The 26,052-nt window shown below is 34.6% G+C and overlaps 1 protein-coding gene across 2 annotated transcripts in view; it reads left to right on the top strand.

Moving 5' to 3' along the window:
- PRKACB (protein kinase cAMP-activated catalytic subunit beta) overlaps nucleotides 1–26,052 on the top strand; it is a 152,857-nt gene that overhangs the window by 43,733 nt on the left and 83,072 nt on the right. Inside the window, exon 1 of one of the 2 annotated variants that reach the window (XM_065910269.1) lies at nucleotides 22,980–23,238. The exons of the other annotated variant lie outside the window; for it this stretch is intronic. Within the exon in view, the coding sequence (XP_065766341.1) occupies nucleotides 23,055–23,238 (184 nt within the window). The 5' untranslated portion in view covers nucleotides 22,980–23,054. Of the gene's footprint in view, nucleotides 1–22,979; nucleotides 23,239–26,052 lie in introns of those variants that run through there. 2 annotated transcript variants of the gene reach the window in all.

Raw genomic sequence — 26,052 nt, 5'->3', positions numbered from 1 at the left:
TTTTTATATCACAAAGCCATTTCACTTACATCATCTTATTTGAGTCACACATAAAACCAATGATATAGTCAGGTAAGGTATTAATGATCTTGTTTTGCAGAAGAGGAAACCAAGAATTATAGAAAAAACTGACTAGTTTAAAATGTCATAAACCCATCTCTCAGCAAGCATAACAAATCCTAGGTTCTTTAAAACACTCAACGTGAAAGGAGTCAGTTAATTCATAGAAATTAATCCCAAGAAACTAATCCCAGTCTCCATAGTTCTTCCCATCTATAGTATTCTCTTTGAATATTCTATTCAAAACTCTTACAAAAAGTAATATCTATCAGCGGTTTTGTTTAATATTATCAAGATGTTTATGGTTATTCAGTGATTAAGTGGTTAATCAGCACAGATAATACAACTTTCAACATCTTTTTTCCTATATCGTTTGATCCTGGGTATTTAATCAAATACATTTTGTTATTATGTTTGTTTTTATTTCTAGTACAGATGGCCCCCCTGACTTATGTTAGTTTGACTTAATAGTTTTTCAGCTTTATGATGGTACAAAAGCATTCATTAGAAGCTGTACTTCCAAGTTTTCATGTTTTCCCAGCCTGGCAATATGCAAATACATATGTGAATACAATACTCTGTCATGCTGGCCACCAGCAAGCTGCAGCTCCCAGTCAGCCACACCATTGTGAAGGAAAACAACTGATGCACTTACATCTATTTTGTGCCCAAATAACCATTCTGTTTTTACTTTCAATACTGTACTCAAGAAATTACCTGAAATATTCAATACTTTATTATATAGTAGGCTTTGTGTTAGATGGTTTTGCTTAACTCTAAGTAAATGTAAGTGTTCTGAGCACCTTTAAGGTAGGCTAGACTAAGCTATGGTTTGGTAGGATAAGTTATTGAATGCATTTTCAGCTTACAGTGGGTTTATTGGGGTGTAATCCTAGTTAGTTGAGGAAGATCAATTATAAAATTCTATTATAAAATTTATGTGATTTTAATGTCATTTAATAATTTATTTAATTATTTAATAAGTCATTTAGTAAGTCAACCCTTGAACTCAAACACATGGCTTGATGAAATCACAGGTTCAAATATATCATAACGTGCGGTAAGTCCTGAAAATATTTCCAATGGGAAGTTCAAAAATAAGTTTATGTTTAAAACATAATAGTTTAAAATTCTTTTCACCATAAGCATAAACTAGTAAGGGCTCACAGAGTTCTGGCCTATGGGTATGTTAGGAACTGTGCCTCCATAAAATTCTGAATGTTTCTGTTGCCCAGTTCTGTCTAATAGAACTTTCTTGGATGATGAAAATGTTCTATATCTACATTATTTAAAAGGCAACCACTAACCAAATATGGCTATTCAGCATTTGATATATAACTAGTGTAATTGAAAAATAGAGTTCAATTTTGTTGAATTTTGGTGAATTTTAATTTAGACAGCCACTTGTTGTGACTACCATATTGGACAGTGTATTCTAGACTCAAACTTCTGAATAAAGTAGTTTAAAATCTTGAAAAAGAAATTATAGAATATTTCTCTTTCAATGTAAAACAATTTTTTACATTGTAAAACAATGTAAAACATGTTTTTTGAGCAATTATATGTTCTTACATTACTATTTCAATATTCATATAAGGTGGATTGTGGATTCAAATGTGGAATCAAATCCTCATTTGATGTGGATTAGTAAAATACTACCTTTGTGTCTTGTACTAATTTATCTTATTGCTTACCATTTAGCAAGATTATAAACTTCTTTAGATTGTTATACTGGAGAAGGCCCTGGCAACCCACTCCAGTACTCTTGCTTGGAAAATCCCATGGACGGAGGAGCCTGGTAGGCTGCAGTACAGGGGTCGCTAAGAGTCGGACATGACTGAGTGACTTCACTTTCACTTTTCACTTTCATGTGTTGGAGGAGGAAATGGTAACCTACTCCAGTGTTCTTGCCTGGAGAATCCCAGGAATAGGGGAGCCTGGTGGGCTGCCACCTTATGGGGTTGCACAGAGTCGAACACAACTGACACGACTTGGCAGCAGCAGCAGCAGATTGTTTTACATTGAGATTTATGTGTTATCTTTAGGTGTTATGGGTAGCTTAAGAATGAAAATATGGAGTATGACCATGTTTATTTTGTTTATTTATTATTTGTTTATTTATTGTTTGTTTATTTTTAAATTTATTTTATAAATAATAAGGTAATAATTTTATATATAATTATATTAATTATATATAATTATATATAATATACATAATAATAATTTTATAAATAATAAGGAGGTAATTACTTTACAATATTGTCATGGTTTTTGCCATACATTGACATGAATCAGTCATGGGTGTCCCCCATCCTGCACCCCCTCCCATCTCCCTCCCCGTCCCATCCCTCTGGGTCATCACAGTGCACCAGCCCTGAGCACCCTGTCTCATGCATCAAACCTGGACTGGCGATCCGTTTCACATATGATAATATACATGTTTCAGTGCTATTCTCTCAGATCATCCCACCTTCGCCCTCTCCCACAGAGTCCAGTAGACTGTTCTATACATCTGTGTCTCCTTCGCTGTCCAGCATATAGGGTTATCGTTACCATCTTTCTAAATTCCATATATATGCATTAGTATACTGTATTGGTGTTTTTCTTTCTGACTTACTTCACTCTGTATAATAGGCTCCAGTTTCATCCACCTGATTAGAACTGATTCAAATGTATTGTTTTTAATGGCTGAGTAATATTCCATGGTGTATATGTACCACAACTTCCTTATCCATTCATCTGCTGATGGGCATCTAGGTTGCTTCCATGTCCTGGCTATTTTAAACAGTGCTGTGATGAACATTGGGGTGCACGTGTCTCTTTCAATTCTGCTTTCCTTGGTGTGTATGCCCAACAGTGGGATTGCTGGGTCATATGGCAGTTCTATTTCCAGTTTTTTAAGGAATCTCCACTCTGTTCTCCATAGTGGCTGTACTAGTTTGCATTCCCACCAACAGTGTAAGAGGGTCCCCTTTTCTTCACACCCTCTCCAGCATTTATTGTTTGTAGACTTTGTGATGGCGGCAATTCTGACCGGTGTGAGATGGAACCTCATTGTGGTTTTGATTTGCATTTCTCTGATAATGAGTGATGTTGAGCATCTTTTCATGTGTTTGTTAGCCATCTGTATGTCTTCCTTGGAGAAATGTCTGTTTAGTTCTTTGGCCCATTTTTTGATTTGGTCGTTTATTTTTCTGGAATTGAGCTACAGGAGTTGTTTGTGTCATTTTGAAATTAATTCTTTGTCAGTTGTTTCATTTGCTATTATTTTCTCCCATTAGGAAGGCTGTCTTTTCACCTTGCTTATAGTTTCCTTTGTTATGCAAAAGCTTTTAAATTTAATTAGATCCCACTTGTTTATTTTGCTTTTATTTCCATTAGTCTGGGAGGTGGGTCATAGAGGATCCTTCTGTGATTTATGTCAGAGAGTGTTTTGCCTATGTTTTCCTCTAGGAGTTTTATAGTTTCTGGTCTTAATGTTTAGATCTTTAATACATTTTGAGTTTATTTTTGTGTGGTGTTAGAAAGTGTTCTAGTTTCATTCTTTTACAAGTGGTTGACCAGTTTTCCCAGCACCACTTGTTAAAGAGATTGTCTTTTCTCCAGAAATTTTGTTTATATATTTGAAAATGTATCAGTTTTCCAGGCATGTAAGTCAATTCCATATTAATGATGGTACCATCTTTGTTATTAGTAATTTTTAAATTTTATATGTTATATTTTTCAAAGAAATGTGTGCATTTAACTTTTTTGTCACATGAAGTATAGTAGCAAAATACTACAGCATTATTGTGGGTTTATTCAGAGGATATATTTGTTAATTTTACACTGATCAAGGTGGAGCATATTGAAAGTTCAATTGTATCCTTTACATTTTTTATTTATAAATTACTATTAAAATGAAAAGTGGTGAAATTGCTTGCTAGTTCCGATTAAAGCGGTATAAGCTTATACTACCTGTCTATCCTACTGAGTACACCTAAAATCATTGAACATAACATGTGGTGTAGTTATGGGAAGATTTTAAAAAGTAAATAGTAGTAAGCAGATGAGAATGGAAATCCAAATTTGAAGAAAGATACAGTAGGGAATTGTCTTTCTGTTTCCTCTCACATATCACTGTTTAGATTCAAGGTAGTGTGCATCCCCGAAATGAAGCTTTTTCAGGAAGTAACACGTGAGGAAAATTTTTTTCTTCCATATCCTGTCTCTAAGTAACACTGCACTCCTGTGGCAGTGGTGAGAACAACAGCAACTCTACAGCTGCCTAAAGCTCTGAAAGAGAATGAGATGGCAGAGAATTAGTGCAGAAGGTCCGAAGAATTTTTTAAATATAAATAACAGAAAATCAATAATTTCAAAAGAACAGAGCTTTAGAAACTGTCGGACAATATAAAAATATCTAATATACATGTCATTTGTGGGCTGGAAGATATGCACAACCTATAAGTTGAGAATTATGTGTTATTTGGCAGACAAAACTGAAGACTTAAATCTGGGACAAGCCTCTCAGATAGTTCTGAGAGACTGCTCTGAAGAGGTAAGGGAGGAACCAGGACATATAAGAGTTTTTGCAACAAACACCAGGCAGTAGGGACATCAAAAGATTACTGTTAATTAAAGAAAACCAGGCATCTCTAGTTAATGATGTAGTGCTTTTCTACGTATGTGAAGATGAAAAGTCTGGGCCTATTGAATCATTCCTTTGATATACACCTCAGCTATCTGGGACCTGTGCTTCTTCTCAGGGTTCACCACTGGAGGGTGGTTATAGTGGCTCATGGCTTGGTGGCAGGCATCCTGTTTCTGTCCTGAGTTTCCTCAGGGCTCACTGATGGCTTGATGGCTGCAATATCCTTTGTGTACTGAGATGGCAGGCAAAATTTTTTCATTGACACATTAAAATTATAGTAGGAGAGGAAAAAGATTAATGCAGAAAAAAATGAAGAAATATGTCTTAAAATTCCCCAAATTTGGCAAAACATAATTTACAAATTTAAGAAGCTCAAGAAAATCACACCCAAATACATCATAATTAAATTACTAAAACCAAGGGTAATTTTTCACCAGAAGTTTTGCTCTAAAAGAGATAGTAGAGGAAGTTATTCAGGCAGAAGAGAAATGATATCAGAGAAAAATTTGGAAGTTCATGAAAGGACAGAGTGCAACAGAAACGGTAAATATCTGGATAAATGTAACAGGCTGTTTTTCTCTTGGGTTGATTAAAATATGATGGTTGAAATAAAAAATTTTAATAAATTGTAATGTCTTATGGGATCTCCAGTGTATGTTGATGAATAAACATGACAACTGCAATATTATAAAGGAAGAATTTAAAGGAAACCAAATGTTTATAAGGCTCATAAATTTCACTTGAAGTAAAATTTCAATCTAAGTAGACTATGAGAAGTGAAGTATGTATATTGTAATCTCTATAACAACACCAAAAACTCCCCAACTATACAAATGTGAAGTATTCAAGTAAAAAAGAATTCAGGAACAAGGAGATAGGAATAAAAGAGGAAGAAAAGAGACTTCTAGTTTCAGCTCTGATGGTATAACAAAGCTAGAAGTCATCACTACTTTTTTAAAAAAATTTTTAAAGAGCTTTTATTTATTTATTGTTTATTTATTTTTTTCATTTTTAAAGAGCTTTTATTTATTATTTATTTATTTATTTATTGTTGGGCCACATGGCATGTGAGGTCTTAGTTCCTCAACCAGGGATGAAACCTGTGCCCCCTGTAGTGGAAGCATGAGTCTTAACCCCTGAACCATCACTCTTGATCTTTCAAGAACTGCCACCAACCTGAAATCTGGAGTGAGGCAAGTCCAGAGACTTGCAGCAAAGATGTGCTTACAAAGTTGAAAGCAGAAGCCACTGGAGCCATACATCATTAGGAACATTTAAATGATAATATTGTTAAGTTTCTGGAGGCTGAGTATGGACTTGCATGAGAGTGTAAAACTCATGAGAGCAAATCTTAGGAATCAAAAGAAAATGGTAAAAGTAAAATATATATATATATATACTGTAACAGAAATAAATGTTTTGATGAGTTCATCAACGGATTGGACAGAGAAGAGGAAAGTATCAATGATGCTGAGGATAGGTCAATAGGAACTGTCTAAATTGAAATACAATGAGAAAAAAGAATGGAAAAAAACCCAGAATAGAACATCCAAGGATTATGGGACAGTTTTGAAAAGTATAACATACAGCATAATTGGAATATCAGAAGAAGAAAAGGGAGCAAAAGAAATTTTTGAAGGGATAATGGCAGAGAAAGTGTTACAAAATTAATGATAGACATGAAAATACAGGCCCAGGAAGCCTAGTTTGAAAGTATCAAGCAAAATAAATACCAAAATAACTACGCTTGGGCACATCATTAAATACTGCAGAAAACCAAAAACTAAAAGATTCTTGAAAGAAATCAGAGGAGATGGAAAAAAACTTACTTGAAGAATCGCAGAATAAGAATTATGGCAGGCTTCTCATCACTATGCAGGCAAGAAGAGAGTGCAGTAAAATATTTAAGAGGAGAAAGAAGAAACCCACTAACCTATAATTAATTTTATATCCAGTGAAATTATCCTTCAAAAGTGAAGGACAGAGACTCTCTCAGACAAACAAAAATGAAAGCTATTCATTGCCAGATCTGTCCTGCAAAAATTGTAAAAGTTCTTCATGGAGAACGAAAATAACATAGGTTAGAAATTTGGATGTACATAAAGAAAGGAAAAGTATTGGATATTGGATTAAAAGTGAAGGTAAAATAAAAATCTTATTCATCATTGCTCTAAAAGGTAACTGTTTAATAATAGTAACAATATACAGGGTGATTATAGCTTATGGCTAAGGGAAATGAATGACAGCAGTGTCAAGGGATAGGAAAAAGGATTTGGGAATACACTGTTATAAAGTAGCTGTGCTACAGATGAAGCAATATGCTGTTATTTAAAGATGGACTTAATTCAGTTAAAAACGTATATTGCAAACACTAGGACAACCACTAAAAAATTCTGAAAAGAAGTATAATTGATGTGTTGAGAGGAGATTAAAATTGTATAAAATGTCAAATAAAATCAGAGGAGGCAGAAAAATAGGGAAAAAAAGTGCTACAAGAAGTAGGAAACAGTTATAAACAACAGTGAATATTAATCTATTTCAACAGTTACTTTAAATATGAATGGTATAAATACATCAAAAGAGATTGTCAAAGTGGATTAAAAAACAAGACCCTCATGTATAAAAAAAGAAGACCCAGCTATGTGTTGCTTGTAAGAAACTCGTTTAAATACAAAGAATCAGGTAAAAAGTATCAGGTTGTTATATTTCTGTCTCTTGGATCTTGTCTCCTTCTAACAATGATTTGGAAGGCTGGACCACTTGTAGCTCAAACAAGCAGGATTTTTATTAAGCAGGCAGCAGGCTGTGTTCATAGGACAAACTGGTTATAGCTTAGTTACAGGTCAAGTGGGCAGCAGGCTACAAAGAGGGGAGGGCGCACTGGCCCAGGAGGCAGCTCTGTGTCTTTTTGGCTTCCCTTTTCATACTTTTTGTCTCCTCTCCATGGTTCCTGATTGGTTACACTGTATGCAAAATAGGGGATGGGTTCCAGTGTTCGCATGATTGGTTACACCCAGGACCAGTCAGGGGAGAGTGTGTGTTTTCCCAGTTTAGGGCCTGTGCAAATAGGGGTTGGTACCAGCATTTACCTGACTGGTTATACCCATGACCAGAGGTTCTCATTCAGGTTCTTGATTTCCCCTTTTATAGGCTTTTTCTGTGTTTGTGTGATTCCACTAACTTGGACTCCCTTTTGTTTTTTCTATCTACCTGACAAACTATGAAGAAAGCTGAGCACCGAAGAATTGATGCTTTTGAACTGTGGTGTTGGAGAAGACTCTTGAGAGTTCCTTGGACTACAAGGAGATCCAACCAGCCCATCCTAAAGGAGATCAGTCCTGGGTGTTCATTGGAGGGACTGATGTTGAAGCTGAATCTCCAATACTTTGGCCACCTGACGTGAAGAGCTGACTCATTTGAAAAGACCCTGATGCTGGGAAAGACTGAGGGTAGGAGAAGAAGGGGACGACAGAGGGTGAGATGGTTGGATGGCATCACCGACTCGATGGACATGGGTTTGGGTGGACTCCGGGAGTTGGTGATGGACAGGGAGGCCTGGCATGCTGCGGTTCATGGGGTCGCAAAGAGTCGGACACAACTGAGCGACTGAACTGAACTGAACTGAACCTGACAAAAGAAAATGAAAGGAGAAAAGATATGCCATATTATCACTAACCAAAAGTTACTTGGATTACCTATATTAATTTTAGACAAAGCATATTTAGAACAATGAAAATTATGAGGAATACAAAGGGACATTATGTAATGATTTGGTGGTCAAGTTATCCAAGTTTTAACAATCTTAAACATTAGCTTTTAACAACAGAGTGTCAAAATACATGAGGCAAAAGCAGATAGAATTGAAAGGAAAAATAGACAGATCCACTATTACAGTTGGAGACTTCAAGATCCCTGTTTCGATACTTGATAGGCCAAGCAGGCATAAAATCAGTATGTTGATGACCTGAACAACACTATCAATTAGTCAACTTGATCTAATAACATGTGTAGAATATGCCAACAGCATATTTAACAGAATGTAGATTCTGTTGAAGCAACAGAAATTTACGTTCTTCTCCAACTTCCATGGAAAATTCACCAAGATAGAGCACATTATGGGCTATATTATCATACCTTGAAAGTTTAAAAAATAGTACTCAAAGTAGATCACAATGGAAGTGAATGAAAAACTGATTATAAAAAGTAAGCTAGAAAAATTTCCAAATATTTGGAAATTAATTATAGACCTTATATCTAAATAACACATGGGTCTAAAGTCGAGGTCTTGAGAAATTTAAAAAATTTTTTTGAACTAATTTTTTATTATGAAAATACAGCTTATCAAAATTTGAGGGATTTAGGAAAAGCAGTACTTAGAAGGGAATTTATAACCTGAATGCATACACTGGAAAAATTAATCATCTACATTCACTAAAGATGGCATATAAGCATATGAAAAGATGCTTAACTTTATTTGTTACTAAGGATTTGAAAGTTAAAACAATGAGATACCACTGTACATCTTTTAGAATTAGAATGATTAAACACACACACACGCACACACACAAAACTGCAAATTCTTGAGAAGGATGCAGAGCAGTAGGAATTTTTTATTGCTTCAGTTCAGTTCAGTTCAGTTGCTCAGTCGTGTCTGACTCTTTGCAACCCCATGGATTGCAGCACACCAGGCCTCCCCATCCATCACCAACTCCCAAAGCTTACCCAAACTCATGTCCATTGAGTTGGTGATACCATCCAACCATCTCATTCTCTGTTGTCCCCTTCTCTTCTGCCGTCAATCTTTCCCAACATCAGGGTCTTTTCAAATGAGTCAGCTCTTCGCATCAGGTGGCCAAAGTATTGGAGTTTCAGGTTCAGGATAAGTCCTTCCAATGGATATTCAGGACTGATCTCCTTTAGGATGGACTGGTTGGATCTCCTTGCAGTCCAAAAGTGTCTTCTCCAACAGCACAGTTCAAAAGCATCAATTGTTCGGCACTCAGCTTTCTTTATAGTCCAACTCTCACATCCATACATGACTACTGGAAAAACCATAGCCTTGACTAGACAGACCTTTGTTGACAAAGTATTGTCTCTTGCTTTTTAATATGATGTCTAGATTGATCATAACTTTCCTTCCAAGGAGTAAGCAGCTTTTAATTTCATGGCTGCAGTCACCATCTGCAGTGATTTTGAAGCCCCCAAAAATGAAGTCAGCCACTATTTCCCCATCTATTTGCCATGAAGTGATGGGGCTGGATGCCAAGATCTTAGTTTTCTGAATTTTGAGCCTTAAACCAACTTTTTCACTCTCCTCTTTCACTTTCATCAAGCGGCTCTTTAGTTCTTCTTCACTTTCTGCCATAAGGGTGGTGTCATCTGCATATCTGAGGTTGTTGATATTTCTCTCAGCAATCTTGATTTCAGTTTGTGCTTTCTCCAGCCCAGCGTTTCTCATGATGTACTCTGCATATAAGTTAAATAAGCAGAGTGACAATATACAGCTTTGATGTACTCCTATTTGGAACCAATCTGTTGTTCCATGTCCATCTCTAACTGTTGCTTCCTGACCTGCATACTGATTTCTCAAGAGGCAAGTCAGGTGGTCTGGTATTCCCATCTCTTTCAGAATTTTCCACAGTTTATTGTGATCCATAGAGTCAAAGGCTTTGGCATAGTCAATACCGCAGAAATAGATGTTTTTCTAGAACCTTGCTTTTTTGATGATCCAGCAGATGTTGACAATTTGGTCTCTGGTTCCTCTGCCTTTTCTAAAACCAGCCTGATCATCTGGAAGTTCATTTTTATTGCTAGTAGTAATGAAAAGTGATATAGCCATTTTGGCAATTTCTTGTAAAACTAAACATAGTCTTCCTACAATCTAGCAGTCACACTCATGGGATTTTTTTACGGAGATTTAAATACTATGTTCACACAACAACCTGCACATGAAAGATGGTGGCAGCATTATTCATGATTGCTGAAAATTAGAAGCAACTGAAATATCCTTCAGTAGTTGAATGGATAAACAAGCTGTGGTATATCCATATAATAGAAAACTATTCAATGATTATTAACAAATGAACTATAAAGACACAAAAAGATATGCACAGATTTTAAATGCATATTGCTAATTGATAGCAGTCTGAAATATTCAATGGAGTATAATTTGAGTTAAATGACATTCTGGGAAAGGCAAATTTCTTGTGATTATTAAAAAAAATGTCAGTAGGTGCCAGAGATAGGGATGCGTTGGAAATTTTTTAATACTAAGGCAGTAGTTTATTCTGTGTGATGCATAATTGTGGATACATGACAGTATGTATAGTTCAAACCTATAGCACTTGAAGTACAAAGAATAAACTCTAAAGGATACATAATTTAAAAAATCAGACTTTTGAACTCTGTGGGAGAAGGGGAGGGTGGGATGTTTTGAAAGAACAGTATGTATATTATCTATGGTGAAACAGACCACCAGCCCAGGTGGGAGGCATGAGTCAAGTGCTCGGGCCTGTTGGGCTGGGGGGATCCAGAGGAATCGGGTGGAGAGGGAGGTGGGATGGGAGACCGGGATGGGGAATTCGTGTAGCTCTATGGCTGATTCATATCAATGTATGACAAAACCCACTGAAAAATAAAAAAATAAATTTAAAAAAAAAATAATAAAAAAAATAAAAATAAATAAAAATAAAAAATCATTTAATAGGTTCAGGAATCCAAGAATGAAAGACAGAATGTGAGAAAACATTCTAACGGTATTACAGATGTGTGAAACAGCTTCACTAAACATGACACAATAGGTGCTGACCTAAGTCAATTTGGAAGTAAGTAGAGTCTCTAATTGTAGAGGCCAAAGAAGCTACATAGTAGTGTGCTCTAGTTGATAAAGTTGTTTCCCAGGGGATAGATTTTAACTGGATCAGATTCACAGTGCTGGTATTGTCATGTGTGTATACCAAAATGAAACAAGTAAGTAAATGGATGGCAGATGGTGGAAGCCAAGTTTCTCACTATTGGAGTGGGAGTTTTCAGGTAAGAAAGGAGGAAGCTAAAATGAATTGTAGAGTAATGAATTAGAGTTATCAGTACCAGGAAAAATTTATGTTTCTCTTACTTTAGATGTAGATGGTTACATATAGAAATATTTATAGAACTGGATATACATACATGTTAGCATTCACATACATTTCTCTTTTTCACAGCTAAGAGGGTCTGGAAGCAACAACACTACAGTAGCAGTAAGCACACCTAGTTTGAAAGTCTTGATTTCTAATACTATTCTCCAATAAAGGAAGTAGGGCTTATTGGAGAAATGACTGATTTGGGGACTGGAGCAGTAAGTACAGAAAATGAGCATGGCCCATTTTATAGCTACTTAGCAGCAGCAGCAGAATTTTATAGTGGTAGAAAATAAGTAAGTGCTAATATACACATGCATGCACGTGTGTGTATGCACACACAATTATGTATCAAAAGACATAGAGGCAATTGAGTTTCCAGTGCTCAAAGCTTGAGTAATTTGAGCAACAAAATAATGTAGTATTGGATTAGGGCCCAAAGTATAGAATAAATATCCATGAGTTCTTGTTGATGTTAATAAGTGATTGAATAAGTAAATAGGGAGAAGAGATACATTTCTCAGGCAGAAGAATTTCACTATGCCTTCAATAAGGTAGTATAACTCCCTATTCTTGAAGTATGCACTGGACATAGTGAGTTTATTTCAAAGAGTACAGTCTGGAAAGAAAGGGGAAAAGTAATTATACAGTGAAGTCACCTGATAAGAGCTACTTCAGCCAGGTGATCAATGCAGCAAGGTCAGCATCCACAGTGGTAAGCTGTGTTGATAGTATTTGATATGATATAAATGGAACTTTGCTTCTGTTGTCCTCTTCTTAATAATCCATAACCTTAGCTAATCACAAAAAAAATCACACAAATACCAACAGAGGTATACTCTACAAGATACCTGACCAAAACTCCTGAAAATTGTCAAGGTCATCAAAGCATGGAGAGTTTGAGAAATCATCACAGCCAAGAAGTGCCTAAGGAGACTTGAACACTAAATGTAATGTGGTATCCTAGAGGAGATCCTGGAACAGGAAAAGGACATTAGGTAAAAACTGAAAAAAGAAATCTGAGTAATCTTTGGACTTTAGTAACAGTAAGGTATTAATATTGGTTTATTAACTGTACAAATCTACCATGTTAATGTAAGATGTTAATAATAATGGAAACTGGTGTTGGGTGTATAGTACCTCTCTGTACTAGTATCTTTGCAATTTTTCTGTAAATCTAAAAATATTCTAAAATAAGTTTATTTTAACAAAAGTCCCATTTTATATAAAAGTCTTAGAATGTAAATTATCTGTGTTATAAGAAAATATCAGTTGCCTGAAGATTTGGAATGGCAGGAGGGAGAGATCAAAAAGAGGCTTGAGAAAAGATATATTTGTGTTCTTGAAGTGGTGATAGTTACACAGTTGTATTTATGTATAAAATCAAATTCTACACTTCAGATATTTGCAGTTTATGTTATATTTATTAATTTTTTTAAGAATAGGGGACAAATGAAAAATAACAAAATAATAGACCTAAATTCACTTACACCAATAATTACATTAAACATAAATGGTCTAAACAAGACCCATTTATGTGCAGTGTAAGAGACGTCTACTTTAAATATACTGATAATTAGGGGTGAGGAAAGAGATGGGCCATCCAAACACTATCAAATGAAGGCTTGTAGTGCTGTATTAATATCATACAAGGTCAACTTCAGAATACAGATTATCCAGGATTAAAGAGGAACGTTTATAATGCTAAAAGTGCCAGTTCGGTAAAATGACAGAACAATCTTAAATATAATTTAACCTAAGAACAGCTTCAGTATACATGAAGCAAAAACTATATAGCTGAAAAGAGATATAGCAAAATCTACAAAGTTGAAGACTTCTGTAATCATCTCTAAGTAATCCATAGAACAATTAAACAGAAAATCCAGAAGGATATAAAAGGCCTGAACAATACCATCAACCAAATTGATTTAATTGACATTTGTAGTATATTCTACTTAGCAACAGTAGAAGACATTTTTCAAATATATATGGAACATTCACCATCAGAGACCATATCCTGGATCATAAGACAAACCTTATGCATTTAAAACAATTAAAAATGATACAAAATGTGTTCTCTGACCATAATGAGACTAACTAGAAATCAATAACAAAGATATCAGGAAAATCTCAGATACTTGTTAATTTAAATAGCACTTCTAAATAATTTATGGTCAAAATAAAGTCTTAAGGGAAATTAGAAAATATTTTTGAACTGAATGAAAATGAAAATACAGTGTGTCAGAATTTGTTAGATGTACCTAAATCCTTGTTCACAGGGAAATGATCTAAACTTTCACAATATGAAACTAGAAAAAGAACAAAGTAAAGCCAAAGAAAGTAGAGAGCAGGGGAAAAGATAAGAGCAGGATTTAACGACATTGAAAAAAATCATAGAGAAAAATCAATGAAAACAAAAGGTGGTTCTTTGGAAAAATAAAAACTTAAAATCCTTTAGCCAAACTAGCAAAAAGAAAGAAGGCAAATTACCAATGTCGTGAATAAAAGGGGGAAATAACTACAGATGCAACAGACATTTAAAGGCCAATAAGGGCTTCCCTTGTAGTCGGTGAAGAATCTGCCTGCACTGCAGGTGACCTGGGTTCGATCCCTGGGTTGGGAAGATCCCCTGGAGAAGGAAATGGCAACCCACTCCAGTATCCTTTCCTGGAAAACCTCATGGACAGAGGAGCCTTATGGGCTGCAGTTCATGGGGTCGCAAAGAGTCGAGCACAACTGAGTGACTAACACTAACTAACTAACTAACTAACTAACTAACTAACTAAGGGGATTTTGGAAACAACTTTATTCATGTGAGTTTGACAACTTAGCTGAAATAGACCATTTATTGAAAGATACAAACTACCAATATTCACTAAAGATGAAATGGAAAACAGAATAGTATGCTATCCATTCAGTATCACAGTAATGCAAGTCTGTGCCCCAACCAGTGATGCTGAAGAACTTGAAGTTGAATGGTTCTATGAAGACCTACAAGACCTCCTAGAAGTAACACCCAAAAAAGACGTCCTTTTCTTTATAGGGGACTGGGATGCAAAAGTCGAAGTCAAGAGATACCTGGAGTACAGGCACTTGGAGTAACAGGCAAGTTTGGTCTTGGAGTACAAAAGGAAGCAGAGCAAAGGCTAGCAGAGTTTTGCAAGAGAATGCACTGGTCATAGCAAACACCCTGTTCCAATAACACAAGAGAAGGCTCTACACATGGACGTCACCAGATGACCAATACTGAAATCAGATTGATTATATTCTTTGCAGCCAAAGACGGAAAAGCTCCATACAGTCAGCAAAAATAAGACCAGGAGCTTCTGTGGCTCAGATCATGAACTCTTTATTATAAAATTCAGATTTAAATTGAAGAAAGTAAAGACCACCACTAGACCATTCAGGTATGACCTAAATCAAATCCCTTATGATTATACTGTGGAAGTGACAAATAGATTCAAGGGATTAGATCTGACAGAGACCCTGAAGAACTATGGACAAAGGTCGGTGACGTGGTACAGGAAGCAGTGATCAGGACCATCCCCAAGGGAAAGAAATGCAAAAAGGCAAAATGGTTGTCTTACAAATAGCTGAGAAGAGAAGTGAAAGGCAAAGGAGAAAAGGAAAGATATATCCATTTGAATGCAGAGTTCCAAAGAAGAACAAGGAGAGATAAGAAAGCCTTCCTCAGTGATTAGTGCAAAGAAATAGAGGAAAATAATAGAATGGGAAAGACTAGAGATTCCTTCAAGAAGAATAGAGACACCAAGAGAGTATTTCATGCAAAGATGGGCACAATAAAGAACAGAAATGGTATAGCGCTAACAGAAGCAGAAGATATTAAGAAGAGGTGGTAAAAGAACTATGCAAAAAAGATCTTCATGACCCAGATAACCACGATGGTGTGATCACTCACCTAAAGCCAGACATCCTGGAATGTGAAGTCAAGTGGGAAGCATCACTATGAACAAAGCTAGTGGAGGCGAAGGAATTCCAGTTGAGCTATGATGCTATGAAAGTGCTGCACTCAATATGCCAGCCAATTTGGAAAACTCAACCGTGGCCACAGGACTGGAAAAGGTCAGTTTTCATTTTAATCCCAAAGAAAGGCAATGCCAAAGAATGCTCAAACTACCATACAGTTGCACTCATCTCACACACTAGGAAAGCAATGCTCAAAATTCTCCAAGCCAAGTTTCAATAGTACATGAACCATGAACTTCCAGATGTTCAAGCTGGATTTAGAAAAGGCAGAGGGACCAGAAAATTGCCAGCATCCATTGAATCATTGGAAAAGCAAGAGAATTCCAGAAAAACATCTACTTTATTGATTATGCCAAAGCCTTTGACTGTGTAGGTCACAACAAACTGTGGAAAATTCTGAAAAAGATGGGAATACCAGACCACCTTACCTGCTGCCTGAGAAATCTGTATGCAGGTCAAGAAGCAACAGTTAGAAATGGACATGTAACAACAGACTGATTCCAAATTGGCAAAGGAGTATGTCAGTGCTGTATATTGTCACCCTGCTTATTTAACTTACATGCAGAGCATATCATGCAAAATGCCAGGCTGCGTGCAGCACAAGCTGGAATCAAGATTGCCGGGGGAAATATCAATATCCTCAGATACGCAAATGACACCACCCTTAATGGCAGAAAGTGAAGAAGAACTAGAGAGCCTCTTGATGAAAGTGAAAGAGGAGAGTGAAAAAGCTGGCTTAAAATTCAACATTCATAAAACTAAGATCATGGCATCCAGTCCCATCACTTCATGGCAAATAGATGGGGGAAACAGGGTCAACTGTGACAGACTTTATTTTCTTGGGCTCCAAAATCACTTCATATGGTGACTGCAACCATGAAATTAAAAGATGCTTGCTCCTTGGGAGAAAAGCTATGACCAATCTAGACAGCATATTAAAAAGCAGAGACATTACTTTGCCAACAAAGGTCCGTCTAGTCAAAGCTACTGTTTTTCCCATAGTCATGTACAGATATGAGAGTTAGATTATAAAGAAAACTGAGCACCAAAGAATTGATGCTTTTGAACTGTGGTGTTGGAGAAGACACTTGAGAGTCCCTTGGACTGCAAGGAGATCAAACCAGTCCATCCTAAAGGAAATCAGTCTTGAATATTCATTGGAAGGACTGATGCTAAAGCTGAAACTCCAGTATTTTGGCCACCTGATGGGAAGAACTGACTCATTTGTAAAGACCCTAATGCTGGGAAAGATTGAAGGCAGGAGGTGAAGGGGATGACAGATGATGAGATGGTGGGATGGCATCACTGACTCAATGGACATGAGTTTGAACAAGCTCTAGGAGTTGGTGATGGACAGGGAAGCCTGGCATGCTGCAGGCCATGGAGTTGAAAAAAGTCAGACACAACTGAATGACTTATAAACAAACTACTGGCCTAGATAGTTTTCTTGACAAATGCTACCAAAAATTTTAGGAGGAGATGATATCAGATCCCTCCAATTATCTCCAGAAAATAAAAGAATACTTTGCTAATACTGAATGATGTTGAGCAGCACTATTTACAGTAGGTAGAACATGGAAACAACATAGATGTCCATTGACAGGTGAATGGATAAAGAAACCATGCTACATATTGCTCAGTCATAAAAAGGAACACATTTGAGTCAGTTCTAATGAGATGGATGAACCTATAGCCTATTGTACAGAGGTGAAGTAAGTCAGAAAGAAAAAGGTAAATGTCATATGCTAATGCATATGTATGGAATCTAGTAAGATGGAACTGATGAATTTATTTGTAGCACAGCAATGGAGAAACAGACATAGAGAACAGACTTATGGACATGAGGAAGAGGGTAGGAAGAAGAGGGTGAGATGTAGGGAGAGAATAACGTAGAAACTTAGAATTCCATAAATAAAATAGCTAATCGGAATTTGCTCTATGACTCAGAGAGCTCAAACAGGGAATCTGTAACAGTCTAGAGGGGTATGATGGGGTAGGAGGTGGGAGGGAAGTCAAGAGGGAGGGGACATATGTAAATCTATGGCTGATTCATGTAGATACTTGGCAGAAAATGGTTATATTCTGTAAATCAATTATCCTCCAAATAGAAAAAGATAATAAAAATTTAAAAAAAGAATCCTCTATTTTATGCAGCCTTTCTTAATCTGATATCAAAATCATGCAAAAACTGTACATAAAAATAAAACTTCAAAACAATATATCTTATAAACATATACCAATCTTTAATACAATATTAGTAAATTGAATTCAGCAATTTAGAAAAAGAATAGTACACCAAGACCAAGAGGTGTTTATCTTGGGAATTCAAGTCTGGTTTAATATTTGAAAATTAGTAACTGTGATCCACTATATTAGCAGACTAAAGGAGACTAAAGCCATATGATCAAATCAACAAATATGAAAAAGTATTTGATAAAATTCATCCTTTTTATATAAAGCACTCAGCTAACTAGGAATACAAGTGAAGTTCTTTATCTCAGTACGGAGCATCTACAAAAAATTTCTACAGTTGACATCAAAATCAGTGATGAGAAACTGAACCCTTTGTTCCTAAGATTGGGAATAAGGCAAGAATGTTTAGTCATACCCCTTGTTTAATGTGTTCCTGGAAGTCCTAGCCAGTGCAGTATGGCAAGAAAAGTAAATAACAAAGGAATTAAAAAGGAAAAATAAACCAAACTGTATCTGTTCAAAGATAACAATTTTCTACATAGAAAATCTCAAGCAATCTAGAAAAAGGAAAAGATTCCTAAAGCTTAATAAGTGAATTTAGCCAGGTTCCAGTACACAAGGTTAGCATACAAAAATGTCATATTTCTATATACTAGCAATGAATAATTGCAAACATCTTTCAAAGTACCACTTAAAATAGCTCCAATTAAGGAGCAGTAAGTACTTAAGTATAAGACTGACAAAATATGTACAGGATCTGTATGCTGAAAAATATAAAACACTGATGAAAGAAATCAAAGGCCCTGAAAAATGAGATATGATATGATCATGTATTGAAAGACTCAAACTATTGTTATCATTTCTCTCAATAAACAATCTCAATTAAGTCCTAGCAAGATTATTTTTGTAGACATGGACAAACTTTTAAAATTTATATAGAGAAGTTAAGAAACTATAATAACCAGAACAGTTTACCAAAAAAAAATGTTGAAAGATTCATACAATCAGTTTGAAAACTTAATTAAGAGATACGGTACCCAACACAGTATACCATTGATGAAAGAACTGGCACATAGATCAGTAGAACAATGTAGAAAGTCTAGAATAGACCTACGGTTAACTGATTATTGACAAAGGTGCAAAGGCAATTTATTGTAAATGGATATTTAAATTGTGGTAAATTCATACAGTGGAACAGTGGGGTACTAGTCAATAAAAAATTAGTAAGCTATTAAAAAACACAACATGGATGAACCTGTTTTTATGTTGTGCTAAATGAAATCAGCCAGTCTTAAATAGTTGAATTCACTTATAAAAGGTATGAATCCATTTTGGGAAAGGCAGAACTATTACTCTAAAACCTTTATTTGTATAGCAGGGGTCATGGTCATATCATTTGTCATCTGCCTGTAGCAGATATATTATTCACATATCAAATATGCTTCCGTGTTTGTTGTTGTTGTTTTTAATTTAATCTTCAAACTAGTATATAGTTCTACTTGGCCCCAACATGATTATAAACATAAATGTGGACAGTGAAATTGCACGGCTATAAGGTAACCATGTGAATAAACATTTTCTTGTAGCAGAATCTCAGACTCTGGAAACCATTTCCATCTCCTACCAGCCATTAATCTCCACTTTTCTACCCTTGTTTGAAGAAGTCTTTACTGTGGGAATCATTATTGTCAGTACAAAGGAGGCTTGATCTAGGAGGCAGAAGACATAGGTGACTTTTGCCAAGTCACTTAATATTTATAAGTTTGTCTTCTAATCTTAAGGATAATATCTGTTCTGCTTGCTTCTTTTGAAATCAGTGGAAACCATTTTATATGTTGTGAAATGTTTTTGGAAATGTAAGCTATCATCATTACTATTATTAAACATCAGAAATAAAGCAATATTTTATGATATGGCAATCATATATTCAACTCTGAAAATTATTATGAATTTTAGAATTAATGCAGAATGAATAATAAAGATTTTATAACTTCTAGGTTGATTACTCTCTAGTTTTATTATCAAAGTGAAAGTGAAAGTGTTAGTCGCTTAGTCTTGTCAGACTCTTTGTGACCCCATGGTCTGTCCATGGGATTCTCCAGGCGAGAATGCTGGAGTGGTTTGCCATTCTCTTCTCCAGGAGATCTTCCCGACCCAGGGACCAAACCCAGGTCTCCTGCAATGCAGGCAGATTCTTTACCATCTGAGCTACCAGGGAAGCCCTGGTATAATTTATTATCATACACTATTTAAACTATTAATAGAATATAAGATATGTTGTTATACAAGTTTGGGTATATAGATAGACATCTTAGCACAAATTCAGGAATATAAGATATGTTGTTATAGCAAGTTTGGGTACATGACTAGACATCTTAGCACAAATTCAGGTTATGAAAATACTGTCAGGAAGGGTAACAAGCAAAATACTTAAGATTAATTTGAATTATGAAGAAATTCAGTTTTAGTTAAAGCTGTAGTTATTTCTTTCTAGCAGTAGGTGACAGTAGAGTTCTTTGTAGTAAGAATCAAATTGCCTAAGTACTTATATAACAACAGCTTACTATTCACATTACCATATATAGAAATACTGCTGTAGGCACTAAAGATTTTACTTTCTATAAGGACTTTGTAACGGATAAAAAAGAGTTTTACTGAAGAAAAAGGATAAATTTTAAAGTGTTGAAGATTACTCCCTTTTCTTCCTCCACCTCCTCCCCCTCCTTCCTATGGTAATTTTGTTATAAAGTTTATACATTGCTTTAAATAAATTAACCTGAGTGTTATATTTAGAAATCTGGAATATTTGTAGGAAACTCCAGCAATGTTGGATATAAGTCTAGCTAGACATGTTGTGTTAAAAACAAGTATTTTGGGCTGAAATGTTAGAATTAGCTTGTACTTTTGGCAAGGGAATACTGTGAGTGTAATATTTTGGGGAGGTTCATATGTCAGAGATGAGTGATTGCAAGGAGTGGCTGGAAACAGGGAAAAGAAGTTATTTTAGAAATCCACATTTGCACTGATAAAAATGAAACTCAAAGAATAAATAAAATTTTGTAACAGATTAAATAGAGAAGTTAAATGACATTACTTCCATTACTGTTGTCTCTATATATGAGCAGCTAGGTGGTTGTTGGATAATTTACAAATATGATCCTATCATAAATAAAATATTTTCAAGTGTTTGATTCTACTTAGACCTTTAACTTATTAAAAATGAGCGAATACTTTTATATGTATATTTATTATGTAATATGTGCATTGCACAATTTGAGACATAAATTTATAAACAAATTTTAACATAAAATTCCAAGATTATTGGAAATAGCAGAGAGAGCAGTTTATTTTTCCAGGAAATTTGTGGGAAACTTTCCATGAAGAGGTGACACTTTTGCTGAGCCCTGAGGATGAATAGAATTTATCCCAAGAAAGCAAGTGAAAGATTCAGGAATTTTATCCACTTTACGCCTGTAAATAACCAGCTCATGCTCTATAGATGTTTATTAAAGGCTGGAGACACCTGTGGAGGGTGTGTTTTGTGTAAAGTCTGTTGTTAATAAAGAAATTACCTGTTATTATATACAGACATTTCTTAGAAGGCTACAGTTTAAGAAGTTTGGTCTTGGAGATACTGTTGCCTGTTTGTTTAGATTGATACTAATTTTATTGAACAAAATAAAATGTACACAAATGAGCTCTTATTTGGCAAAACTCATTAGTCAATGTTTCCTTTGTATGCATGTGTGTGTGTGTGTGTGTGTGTGTGTGTGATATCCTAATTTGATTACATTATTATTCCTTTTTATTCTGCTTGTCATCATTGTTTCTATTTATTTTGTTTGTTAAGCAGTAGGCAGGAAATCATAAGATTTTTTGATAGATTACTTTTTAATAATTTTTTTTAATTGAAGGATAATTGCTTTACAGAATTTTGTTGTTTTCTGTCAAACCTCGACATGAATCAGCCATAGGTATACACATATCCCCTACCTCTTGAATCTCCCTCCCATCTCTCATTAGATTTTTTAAAAAGATCTTTCTTTCCTTTCCCTCCTTCCTCCCCCCTTATCATCCTTTAATAAAAGTGTCAGAAGGCAAGTACCCAGAATCATTTTTAAATGTCACAGGTTACTTTTTTTGTACAAATGGACAGTTTACTTTTAACTAAAGTTGCTGTTTCAAAGTGAGATCCCTAAATCAGAGATCAGGTAAGCAGCAACCCTCAGTGTCAAGTCTAAAAATTAACATATTTCAGTCAACTAGAATGATTTTTTCCTTTCAACTGAAACCTCTCACTGTGGCTGATTTTATATACTTTAAATCTTAATATTTTTTCAAATTATAGAATGTTTTAAAATGTACTGCAGATGTGCACTTGTCAGCAAATTATGTTTGGTAAGCAATACTAACATACTAAGTTTTTGTAGTTTCTGTATGTATTAGATTTAAGCCAGTGAATTAGCAATGTTGAGTTTTTTTAAATTATAGTTCACATTTTTTTCATTAAAAGTTATGTTTGTTTTTTAAGTGTTTTGTAATATCTGTCCCATACAGGTTTTCAATGAAAAGTTAACTGTTTATAAGGATCTATAAAGTCTATACTAGTCTATATTAACTGATTTGCTGGGAAAAAAGAACACAACCTTTTAAACTTCTTACATTTGGAGACTGGTTTGACCTTCAGTTATTTGTATAGGGTTGTAATGCATGTGTAAATAGTTTTCCTTTTTAAAATTTTTTTCAGCTTATTATTTATATCTAAAGCTTTATATTTAGTGTTCTCATTAACCTGTGTATTAGTATTAAAACACTCAAACATAGACTTTTTAAGGATGATATTGCAAGTCTTTAAAATCTTCATCTCTAGTTGAAGTTTTGCTAAGCAAGGCTCAGTAATGTGCTGTTTTATATTAACAGGAAACAGAACAGCAGTAGTGGTTTGAATACCCTGCAAACAGGAAGTTTGACACATGCATAGCTCTTAGCTTCTGTGTAAGTAGTTGTTGAGCTCCTTCTGGAAATATTTTCAGTTACTCTAAGTTAAGTGTAAATACACATGAATGGCAGCTTATAGAGAAGTACCCTGTAACCAATATACAGGTACTACTGCTCTTCAGAAATTGGAAGGTTTTGCTAGCCGATTATTTCATAGACACTCCAAAGGTACTGCACATGATCAGAAAACAACTCTGGAAAATGACAGCCTTCATTTCTCTGAACATACTGCCTTATGGGACAAATCAAGTAAGTTTTGTTTTTGTTTTTTGATGATACATTGTAACTAGAAGCTAAAATACTAATAGCAGTTTTAGAATCAGAGAACTATGGGGGTATTTTTTTGTTGTTGTCTTTTTTTGTAATTTGCACACACATATTTTGCAAGGTAAAGTTGAAAAAATCCAGAAAAACTTGATTATAAATTGAGCTGAATCACATAGCTCATGGTTTTGTTTGAAATACATTCAGTTAAACTGAGTATCAGTGGGGAAATTTTCTGCAAGATTCTTAATTTCTAGTGTGTATTATGGTTTTGTTTTTATTTTTTTGTTTTTATGTAAAAGTGAAATGCCTACATTTAAGAGAGATAATCAGTTTATTTTTTTTAATGTCATACATTTATATGTCTTAAAATTCAAAAGGGGTAAAAGAACTCTTGAATTTATAATTAAATTTTTATTATGTTTGCCATATTTTATTTTTAAATGCATGTGTAAAAGTTACCTTAGTTTAACAAGCAGGATTTATAATATGAAAGCATACTATGATTATTCTATGTGAAATCTTACATTTAAAACATTAAAAATATCAGAAGCTTTCTTATAGTGGGGGGTACTTGTTTAAGCATGCATCACATTCTTTCCAGACATGGTAAAATGTTTCGACTTGCTGCTTGGCTGAAATGGTGATACATAATGATTTTTTTGTGACATACAATTTTTAAAGGATACATTTCACTTATAAACAATACCAGTGCTGCCTTTCCATATCTCACCTTGGACCTTGCTCAAAGTATTTTTGTCACTCTGATTAAAGGAACAATAGAATTACTCTTGGTACTTTTTAGTGTGTTTGATCACCAAACAGCACTAGGTTTTGCCTCTGTTTATATACTCCATAGCAGTTAAGGAGGAAAACTCAGCTAAAACAGCAACAACAGAACAAGAATGGCTTGTAGAATTGACACCTTTGTTTATATAGTAGTTCCACGGAAGCTTATTTGAATTTTTTTTAATCACATCAGAATTTTTTTTACCTATAAGTTATATTAGGGAGAAAGTAAAAAACATGTATTTGTACATTTCTTTTTCCTTCTAGAGATTTTGATTATTTATAATTAATCCTTACTATGTAGCAAGTTGATAGATGAGAAATCGCAAATATCTTCAAGGTAATGAACTGTTAAATATTGAAATAGGAGTACGTTATTAAAATTTACCAAGCAACAAAAGTTTGCTGTTCATTCTACTTGCCCTATTCTGTTAAATTGCAGTCTCCTAAGGCCTTTTGGAAATCATTTTTATGCATTTCAGGGATCTTTTAATTAAACATTCAATGAGGAATGAGGACAAAATTGGATTAGTACACTAACCCCTGTTTTTACAAATAGAGGGTATTTAGTAAATGTGTCACAAATAATGAATGGCATGGGCTTTTAATAATGAAAAGTTGTGTTTGAGCTGTACCCTCAACATTTAAAAAAGTATGTGGGGCTTGTAACATTTTCTGAGACACATTTTAAAATCTAACAGTTGAAGGTAATATCAGGAACTATGATTTCTTTCGGAGAAACAAATAAAATGCTGTTAACATTTTTCTTTATTATTGTGATGTCACAGAATAAATTATTAGGATCATAGTGCACAGTGAAATTAAGTACAGACTTTGTAGCCATTCAAATAATAGATGTGATATAAGAAATACTTAAAGAGTAAACAAGCATTCCTTCACTTTCTCTTTCATATCCCAGAATATCATAGACAAAATAATTATATATATGTAGTGATGATTAAGGTAAGCATGGAATTCTGGTTTCCTATTATGAAATGTTTTGTTGTAGAGGAGAAAATAAGGATACAACAGAAACAGAGGAATCCTTCTGTTTCAAAATTCCAAGTTTTATTTTTTGTGGTGGAAACACAAATTCTTATTCATTTATAGTGTGAGTTATGGAAGGAACTTTGACAGTATGAAGTTTTCATGCAGATTACATTCTTCATGCTGCTTAGAACAGTTTACTTGACTTGTTTGATAAGAAAAAGGAATGTAATATCTCCTGCTGATAAGCTGAGTATGCTTGTTTCAAAAGTGCTATTTAGGAAATAAGATGAGCACAGAAACTGCATTTAATTTTATAAAAAATTAGATTTCTGAACTATTGAGTAAACATTATAAGGGTCAATTTAAGCGTATATGAAATGTAACAATTTTAATACAAGTTTCTTTATTCTTCAGTGATATTAAATTTAAGAAGAAACACAAAATAAAGGCCATATAGTGGTTTCCAGGTGCCTTAAATGTATTTTATCTTTTACTACTAAAGTAACAGGAATTCCTGTTTGATAACATAAATATTTAACAGCTGATTCCATGAACATTTAAGTACATGAAGTTCAAAACAAAAACATGAAGAAATTCTTTCTATTCTGACTCAGAATTAAAAGGAATATTGACATTCCATTGAGTTTTCTTTCTAGAAAATTTGTTATAGTTAGCTTCTAAATCTTTCTTTGATCATAAATGGTGTGTTGAGTTACACATGCTGAACTTGATGGAAGTTTTGCACATTTTAAATGTTGGACTTTATATATTTAATGTCTAATTGCAACAGTTTAAGCCCTGAATAGATGAATACCATCAAATACTTTACCTATTCTTTCCTGTGAATTGATAGGTTATTTCTCTGGGAGATACAAATCCATATTAGTGAAGTTAAGATTGAAATACTGTATTGAACAAATGAGCAATTTTGTACATGGACTTTTTTTCAGATAGAATCAGAGCTAAGTTCAATTCAGTTCAGTTCAGTCGCTCAGTCGCGTCCGACTCTTTGCAACTCCA

Source organism: Muntiacus reevesi, chromosome 1 (assembly GCF_963930625.1).
Source record: "Muntiacus reevesi chromosome 1, mMunRee1.1, whole genome shotgun sequence".
NCBI classification, from domain to species: Eukaryota; Metazoa; Chordata; class Mammalia; order Artiodactyla; family Cervidae; genus Muntiacus; species Muntiacus reevesi.
The sequence above is the reverse complement of the archived record's forward strand: the minus strand, read 5'-3'. Positions and strand labels throughout refer to the sequence as shown.